The following is a 9831-nucleotide window of genomic DNA, read 5'->3' on the forward strand; positions in this document are numbered from 1 at the left end:
GCAAGTGACCCTCCTTCAACTTGGTAAGCCTAGGTCTTCAAATTTCAACCTCTAACTCATCAATATGTATTACAAAAGTGAAGAAAAAGCTTTTTCCTAGATTATCCAAAAACATAAATACAAGTTTGTTTTATTGGTCAAACACAATACGAAACAAAAAAACATACCATAAGAAAGAAACATATTTAAAATACAAGATGGTGAATTTGAAAGAGTCTAAGAGGATTCTTAGAGCACCTATAAGTGGAAGGTCAATTCCACAAGTCTAGCAAGATATAAAAAATTTTATTTCAAGATATAAAGATAGACATGATTCATGTGCAACATTTTTTAATCAAGACATCAGCAAATTCTTATTTTGACATGGATTAGGAAGTGTCCTTTTTGCTTGTATTCCTCCCTTAATTTGATCCTTAATAGATGGAGCCTTACCAATATTAGAGTTACATTTTTTAACATTTATTTATGCTAACTTAACTCCTTCAAAAGTTTTTAAAACTTTTTGTTACCACCTGATTGTCGCCCAACATTAACAATCCATTTAAATTTCATAACATCACGGTTTCTTGATTTTTGTTGTTTCTTATTTTTAGTAACAACAGTCCAATCTCCATACAATTCCTCATTTGCCCCTTATTTCTTCTATTCCTATTAATATCTCATTAATGTTAGGGTTGATTGTCATTCTGCCATTAGGTTCCCTATGTTTTGTCCATGTTCTTGTGAATTGATGACCAGCCTTTGTGCTTCAAACTTAGTGTGTGAACAACTACCCTCTCTAGGACTATACAATTCCATATCATTGTGGTTTCTTGATTTTTGTTGTTTCTTATTTTTAGTAATAACAATCCAATCTCCAAATAATTCCTCTTCTACCCTCTAGTTCCTTTGTCACCATTAATGACCTCATTAATCCTAGGGTTGATTGTCATGTTGTCAATGGGTCCCCCACATTCTGCTCATGTTCTTGTGAACTGAAAACCTTGCATTTGTGCTTCAACCTTAGTGTTCTCTATGGCTATATGACTCCACATCACCACAGGTTCTTGATTTTTGTTGTTTCTTACTTTTAGCAACAACAATCCAATCTCCATACAATTCCTCATTTGCCCTTTATTTCCACTATCTTTATTAATGACCTCATTAATGTCATAGTTGATCGTTGTGTTCTCATTAGGTCCCTATATTTTTCTCATGTTCTTGTGAATTGATTACCTGTCTTTGTGCTTCAGCCTTAGTGTGTAGACAACTATTATCTCTATGACGATACAATTCACATCTTTTGCAAATATATGAAGACCTTCATATTCTACATTGAACCAAAATTGTGGAACCACACTTTGTTGAAGTATAACCATTTTCTAAACTCAAATGTTTTAATGAAAACAAACTTTTGAGAAGTAAATTCTAAATCTTCATGCTACTAATGATTTGCTTTGAGTACTTGAGTCAAGGCAAGACTTGATCAAGAAGTTTCAAGAAAAGGTGTGAAACATTAATTTGCATCATTCCCACAATCTAGAAAAAGACTTTACAACATAAGAAGCAAGAATACTAGAAAGAAAGTTGATCATAAGCATGAAAGACTAATTATGCTTTCTCAAATCAAAGTGTAACAAGATTAAAAGTTGTGTATGATCAAAAGCAAGATTTAAAGATATCTTTAGTCAAGAGTAGTATCAAAATATACACATGGCTTGAATTTCATCAGAAGTGGAACTGTTGTGCAAAAGAATAAAGCCATTGAAGTTTATACTGTTCAAAAGCACAAACCAAAAATAAAGTTAGATGTCATGTATCAGTGTAATAAAGTACTGAATCATAAGTAACAAGTTCTACAAAAGACATGCAAGAAATTAATAAACACAAAATTTAGAAAAGATTATAAACAAAGAAACCAAAAGAAGAAAAGATCATTGCATCAGCATTGCAATTACCATAAGAAATGCTATCAAAAGATTCTACAAAAAGACTAGCTGAAGAAGAAAGAGAAGTCATGAGCCAGTAACAATAACAAGCACCAACTATCACAATTTCAAATTCAAATTGTGCAAGTTGTATGATAAACTAATTTTTGAGTGATAGTATGTGTGAGTTTTTGTATCATTTTCATGCATTTTTTCTTTGCAGAACTCACGTTTGAACACAAGTTTTGTCTTGTAGAAGTATAGTTGCTCAATGAAGTGAAAGATTTGAAAATTGCATGTTTTCTAAAGATTTGAAGAATTCTGTCACTTGACTATGATCGTGGTACATTCATCACTATCATCGTAAGCAGTACGACCATGACAAAATAATGACATCCCATCTAAACAACATCAACTTTTGACAACGATCATGGTAAATTCACTAGGACCATAGTCTACACCATAAGGGTTGTGGTTGTTCTACAACACACCAAAGCTTCAACATCACAAGTTTCCGACCACAACTGTGGTGGATTTGAGCACGATTATAGTGTGCCTTTCTAGCTGATATCTTTAAGAAACAATAAATAAGGATTGTTTTTTTGTAACTTTGACATATTTGACCTAATTTACGAATTTTAGAGCACTTTGAGTGGTTTTGAGAGTTTTGAAGTATGGACAACACTCTGAAGATGAATCGTGATCATCGTTTTTACCTAGTGGTATGTCTACGCTAATTTCTTATAGGCTTTCTACTTTTGTTTTGATCATAAGCATCATCCAAGTTTGGCAGATATGATGTAACTGTCCAATTCTACCCTTTTCTATGTTCTTAATGAAATTCCTTAGTATTTTATGTTAATTAATCATCTTTCTCATTTTTATTGTTTATTTGAAAATTGATCAATCTTATGCTTAATCAAATGTATTGTGGTGATCATCTGTGTATGTTTGGTAGACATAGGTAGAGACCATTTTACACCAAATTATATGATCAAATTGTTTGGATAATCTTCGATGGATTAATTAATCCTTAATTGATCAACCTTTGGAATTGGTTATAACCTTTGACTTAAATCAATATATCTATAATCAATTAAGTATTGGTTTAAAGAAAAAAGAAACATTAGACCTTGATCATAGGCTTTTCATTGACTTTGGGAATCAATAATTAAATGTGGTAAGAATTTCATATGAAATATAATTAGGGAAAAATTAGTATCAGTGAATCATAATCCTTAGTCGCTTTCAATATCACTTAAATCTCTCTTTTGGGATAGTTTATTAGCTTTCTTTTAAAAAAACCAAAAGCCACAAAAATACTTCAATCTTCTTTTTAAATTATCTCAACTGTTTAGTTTAATAATTTTGACTATTTGAGAATACAACTGGTTTCTAAGGTTACTACTGTTCATGTATTGGCAAGTGTACCGATTTGCACAAGTAGTATTTAAAACGGTAAGACCGAGTATCGTATCCACAGGGAATTTGTTTCACTTAGATTATGTATATTCAGTATGTAAACACTTTTTAGCTTTTGAAATAAAATAAAGATTCAATGATGGTTTAATTTTCTGCAATCAACTACTCTACTTATCAACTTACGAAATAAACTCGAAGCTATAAAAGATGCGATAAATATCAAGATAAAAGTGTCGGGGAGTCTTCTACTGAACTTTCTCTTGCCGTATAAAAAGGTTTTTTTTCTATTTAACGTTATTCTAGTGCTCTTGCATCAAGTAGATACTCAAACCATGATTCCTCACAAGAATGAGCCTAACTCTCTTAGCTTTTGTTCTTGATTCCCCAACAAACTCGTTCTAAAAGAATTGCAATACGCGCACAGTGCAAAACATACTAGATTATTGCATTCTATTTGTAGATACACAGGCCTCTAGCTTGCTCTATCAAGTTCTAAGGTTTTAAAGTATTTTCCAACACTCAAAAGCCTACTAAACATACAAATGGATGATCAAGCCACAAGCATGTAAAATATATGCAGATAGAAGCAAAGAACACCAGAAAATAGCATTAAATAGATAGTTCGAGGTTTACATTAAGAGAGTTCAGGAGAATACTCCCCAATAATGAAGTTCCAAGCCTTCCATTACAAGAAAAGCTTCATACAACTAGAAAAATGAATGTTTTTATGAAAGAAAATGGAAAAGGGTGAAAAAGAATGTCTTCTCTATAGCCTATCTGCCTTCTTCTCTCTGTTTTCATGTAGCTTCAGTTGTGTCTAGCTTGGTGACCTTTGGTTTCCCACCAACTCAGTGTTTTAAAGGCTCTTGGACTTCTCAGCACACGAAGGCTCGCTCAGTGAGCGTGTCTCGCTAAGCGAGAGTAAGTGAAAATCCGTTAAGCGAGCTTGGGCGCGCTAAGCGCGAGAAAAGACAACATCCTCGTTGAGCGGGCTGGCTGCGTGCTAAGCGCGCTGATCTCTGACTTATCCTCTTCTAGGGTTTTGTATCTGCTAAGTGAGCTGGTTGCCTTGCTAAGCAAATAAGGCTCGCTTAGTCAATCTGTCTCGCTAAGTGAGTTCATCAGCAGCTTTTTACACATTCTCTTCTTTAGCCTACAAACTAAGTTGAATTCAACATTAGATAACAAAAATGACGTTTCTACTCTATAAATTCACACAAGAATAAAAATATTTACAATTTCCACAAAAAGAACCATAAATTGGAGGTACATTGCTATTTTCTTAGAAATTTTCAATGCACTAAGAACTCATGAATAACAATTAATAACTACTGCATGAGGTATACTTGCCCTTGTGCGAGCACTATTTTTTATGCATTGTTGTATTAGAGTTAAGGAAGAAGATGTGTCAACATATAAAGTTTATAAGTAGTAGGAAACAACAAACAACCAACTATGTGAAAGAGACAGTTCGCAACAGTTTGACTTGGACTTTAATTTTCTTCAACAACTAGTAACAAATACTTCTATACTTATAAAGAACCTGGACATATTGAAGCTTATTGAAAGGAAGAAAATTAGGATAAATAATGTAATATCAAGAAGTCAAGCTATAAAAAGAAATAATTTGCTTCTAATACTTGTCTTCTTTAGCCCAAACACTCTAGGATTTGAAGCCAAATTATTCCAACCCATAGAGTGTTTGTAATCACCTCCACTCAAGGATCCTTACTAAAGAGAGCATACCGAAGATGCCATAGGAGTATGTTCTTAAGAAGAACCTTTTAGGAAAGGGAAAAATCTTAAAAGAGCAATTAGGGGATTGTTGCATCTAGAGTTTGAGTGAACATACTAGTTATTGTGTGAGTACAGTAGTAATTATTACTTGGGGTGAAACTTGAAGAGAATTTTTGAAAGAATACTTGGGTAAAACCTAGAGAGGTTTAGATAATACTAGGTGAAGAGTCTACAAAGGCTTAAACAATATAAATTAGTGAAAATCCTAAGGAAGTACTTTGTTGTTGGCGCTTTAATTAGCAAAAATCCTATAATTGTTGGGATTGACTATAACCCAAAGTTGTGGGTTAACTAATATAAATTTTGTGTATACTGTCTTCCTTTTCTTTTATGCTTCTCATGCATTAGTCTACTTCATTTCCATCAATCATTTAAGAAGTATTTAAATATATGCTAAGTTATTATTCTTTACACTTAAACAAGAATTTTCAAAGAGGTTTTAACTTTAGAAGTAACATTAGTAACACCCTTTAGAATCAGATTCTAGATATCTTGAGAAGTAACACCCTTTAAGATATTTAATATACTTTGATTTATCGCTTGATACCTTAAACAAGAAAGGAAGCATCCCCTTCTAATAAACTTTTGATATCCGAGCAAAAGCTTGATGATATATATCGAAAGCAATGTTTTCATTTTGTAGAAAAAGGCCAAGGTTTGTTGAGTGTCACTGTTTAACCCCTTTTAGTGACCAACGGATTCACTTCACACTTTACCCACCATTGTTTGACTCAAATTAATCTCAACACACACTTTTGTAAACTTTCCTCTCAAGGCATCGATGTTTCTAATATTCACCTCCACTAGTCTACCAACCATGGTTGTCAAAGCTAACACAAATCTATCATCATAATACTTCATCCCTAAAGCATGAAAACCTTATCCAAATTGAAGTGCTTTCTATTTTAATCTCAAAAGCGACAAAGTATGGTATCCGTGGCCTAACAACTAAAAAATGATCATACATAATCCAAGGGCCCCTACAAATAACCAATCCACATAAAAATCATGCCCTATATCTACTACTTTCTTACCACGTAATTTATCCCACACGGTAAGGAAAATGATTTCCCCCCCTAAAATATGCACAATAATAAAATCTTTCCATGGACACCACAACTTCTACAAGAAACTTTAATCGACAAAGCATTTAGGCTTCAACTGATCCACATCTTCAAACTCTTTTTAACTTATTTTTTGCTATCGAAAATCTATTAATTTTATTGATAATTAATTAATTATGGTAAAAAAATTTAATTGATTATTATTATTGGAGTCTTCTTTTTTAATTAAACTTTTTCTATTTATAAGATTCGAATATGAAATTTTATTAAAAAACACAAACTCAAATTTACTTACACCAACAATTTGTTAGTATTATCTTTTTATTATTCCAAATAAAACTCGATTATTTAAGAAAAAAAGATAACAAAAAGCGGTAACGGTTTTCTTTTTATTTGTCGAAAAGCTGTAACGTACAGTGTAACCCTTTCGGTCCTCTCCCTCTGCTGCGAGTCAAATAAAGTGAGTTTTCTTGATTAAATTTGACACCATAGGCCCCAATCCCATGGTTGCCAATTGCTGTGCATAAACGAACGAAGGAAAAAGAAACGGAGAAAAAGGCACCTTTTCACCAAAGTAGTCGACACAAAATATACTTCCTCTCTTCTTCTCCTAATACACTCCAAAATTTTGCCTCCCTCAATCGTCATTGCTTCTAGAACATATACTTCCTATCTCTTTATCCCCTGAAACAATCCCAAATTTTCTCCATATAATTTAGCCTAGGTTTCTAATTCAAGATAAATCAAATCCAACTCAACTATTAGAATCACTATATATATATATTATCCAAAACGTGTACGTAAATGATGACATCCACAAAGATTAAATTTAGTAAAATGACCACAGCATCGGTTAGAATTAGGATACAAAAAATGCAGAAAGTAAACCCAACTTCACCAATGGATAAGCATAGCCATTCATAATTATCAATTAGTTATCCTTAAAGAACACATGCAACGTAAAAAATGGTTAGTTTTTGCCACAGCTAATTACTATACGATACAAATCCTATTATTATCTTAAGTTTTGAACCACTCATCCCAATGTTAAAAGCCATATATAAACTCTTCAACCCTCTTACATTTACACACACTCCTCCTCCTCGAGGCCTTCATAGAGAGAAAGAGAAAACATTTAAAAAAATATAAAAAAAAATAAACCTCTTTCTCTCTCTGAATTTCTAAGCCTCTCTCAAAATAATGGAGGAGCCACAACCAGGACCCAGCCCGTTACGCAAAATGATTTTGGTGTCGTCAATGGCGGCCGGTATCCAATTTGGGTGGGCCCTACAGCTCTCCCTTCTCACCCCATATGTTCAAACCCTAGGCGTCCCGCATGCTTGGGCCTCATTTATTTGGCTATGTGGCCCGATATCTGGGCTGCTGGTGCAGCCCATTGTGGGCTACAGCAGCGACCGATGCCAATCCCGTTTCGGTCGTCGCCGTCCCTTTATCCTAGCCGGGTCTTTGGCCGTCGCCATTGCTGTGTTCCTAATTGGTTACGCGGCCGATATAGGACACGCGGCAGGCGACAACCTGACCCAAAAGACTCGGCCACGTGCAGTGGCGATCTTCGTGATCGGGTTTTGGATCCTCGACGTGGCTAACAACATGCTCCAGGGTCCATGCCGTGCCTTTCTGGGCGACCTCGCTGCCGGGGATGAGAAAAAGACAAAGGCAGCCAATGCCTTCTTCTCTTTCTTCATGGCCGTCGGCAACATCCTGGGCTATGCTGCGGGATCCTACGACGGCCTCCACCGCCTCTTCCCCTTCACGGAAACCGAGGCATGCAACGTCTTCTGCGCAAACCTCAAGAGTTGCTTCTTCTTCGCTATCGTCCTCCTGGTGGTCCTCACCACCTTGGTGCTGATTACCGTGAAAGAAACTCCCTACACGCCAAAGGCAGAGAAGGAAACCGAAGATGCAGAGAAGACACACTTCTCGTGCTTCTGCGGAGAACTTTGTCTTGCATTCAAGGGGCTGAAGAGGCCAATGTGGATGTTGATGTTGGTGACCGCCGTGAACTGGATAGCGTGGTTCCCTTACTTCTTGTTCGACACCGATTGGATGGGTCGTGAGGTGTACGGTGGTGACGTGGGGCAGAAGGCGTACGATTCGGGAGTTCATGCAGGTTCTCTAGGGCTAATGTTGAATGCGGTGGTGTTGGCTGTGATGTCATTGGCAATTGAACCGTTGGGGCGTGTGGTTGGGGGAATCAAGTGGTTGTGGGGAATCGTTAACATCTTGTTGGCTATATGCTTGGGAATGACCGTTCTCATCACAAAGATCGCTGAGCATGAACGTCTTCTTAACCCTGCTTTGGTTGGGAACCCTTCCCTCGGTATCAAAGTTGGTTCCATGGTTTTCTTCTCTGTCCTTGGAATCCCTCTTGCGGTAAATACACTTTAACTTGTTTCTTATAAAAAATAAATTGGACCTGACTAGTAATGCATATCAATTTTATTTTACCTAAACCTAAACTAATTAGTGCTTTCTTTGGGTGTAACCAGATTACTTTCAGTGTCCCATTTGCTCTAGCATCTATATACTCCAGCACTTCCGGAGCAGGCCAAGGTAATAATTGAGCAAAACACAAAGTCATATCATTACTCTCTTCAAAAAATTATTTCTTTTTCAAAAGTTAAGCTTTATCAAATGATTTGTTAAACAAAGTTTTACACAGACAAAAAAAAGGTATATAGTTTTTTATTATGGAAATTGACCAGAAGATATAATTTCATATAGACCAAAATGTATAACATTTATTTCTGTTTCAAAAAAAATTTCAGGTCTATCTTTGGGTGTCCTTAATATTGCAATTGTCGTTCCACAGGTTAGAATCCATTTAGTGCTTCATAAATATGGCATTTGATTACATTATTCCGCAAGTGGTATAATATATTGAATTTGGCCTGAAATAGAATAAAAAAAAATCTAACGATGAGTTACCTATTTGGTTTATACAGATGATAGTATCAACCATAAGTGGACCTTGGGATGCCTTGTTCGGCGGTGGAAACTTGCCTGCATTCGTGTTGGGTGCGGTGGCCGCCGTCGTGAGTGCAATATTAGCAGTTCTTCTGCTGCCAACTCCAAAGAAAGCTGATGAGGTCAGGGCTTCTAGCCTCAACATGGGAAGTTTGCATTAGTGTGTCTATTATAGGGCTTTACATGTTTCACTTTCAACCTTGCTTTGATATGGGAAAAAGAACTTAGTCTTTAGATTCGAAGTGGGTGTGTGCATGTGTATATTAGGTATTAGACATGGGTTTTAGATGCTTCCATAGCCACTTTATGTCCAAGGACAATCATTAATTTGTAAACTTTGGTGCGACAATTATACCGAATAGAAAATCATTAAACATACATCTTTTTATTTCACACATTAAAAAAATATCATAATAAATATATATATTATCATATTATAAAAGAAATATTTGAAAAGTAGAGTATATAATTTGTCCTAGGCTTTTCATCAATATATGTATATTTTTTATTTTGATCTGTATTTCACACGGTACTCCCTATTTAGTGAAATAATACACTCGCAATCATCTCCAATCAATGTATTTTATTTTTATTTTTAAATTAAATTTTAATAATTTCTTAAAAATCTTATCAGTTAAGAATAATATTATATT

At 35.0% G+C, this 9831-nt stretch overlaps 1 protein-coding gene across 1 annotated transcript; it reads left to right on the forward strand.

The window, feature by feature from the left end:
* The first annotated feature begins 7289 nt into the window (after positions 1 to 7289).
* LOC114390427 (sucrose transport protein SUC8-like) lies at positions 7290 to 9566 on the forward strand. Its single transcript, XM_028351167.1, has 4 exons — positions 7290 to 8584; positions 8701 to 8764; positions 8980 to 9023; positions 9157 to 9566. Exons 1-4 carry the CDS (start codon positions 7391 to 7393, stop codon positions 9337 to 9339), a joined length of 1485 nt encoding a protein of 494 aa, XP_028206968.1. The 5' UTR covers positions 7290 to 7390; the 3' UTR covers positions 9340 to 9566.
* The last annotated feature ends 265 nt before the right edge of the window (positions 9567 to 9831 follow it).

This window comes from Glycine soja, chromosome 16 (genome assembly GCF_004193775.1).
Source record: "Glycine soja cultivar W05 chromosome 16, ASM419377v2, whole genome shotgun sequence".
In the NCBI taxonomy this organism is placed as follows: Eukaryota; Viridiplantae; Streptophyta; class Magnoliopsida; order Fabales; family Fabaceae; genus Glycine; species Glycine soja.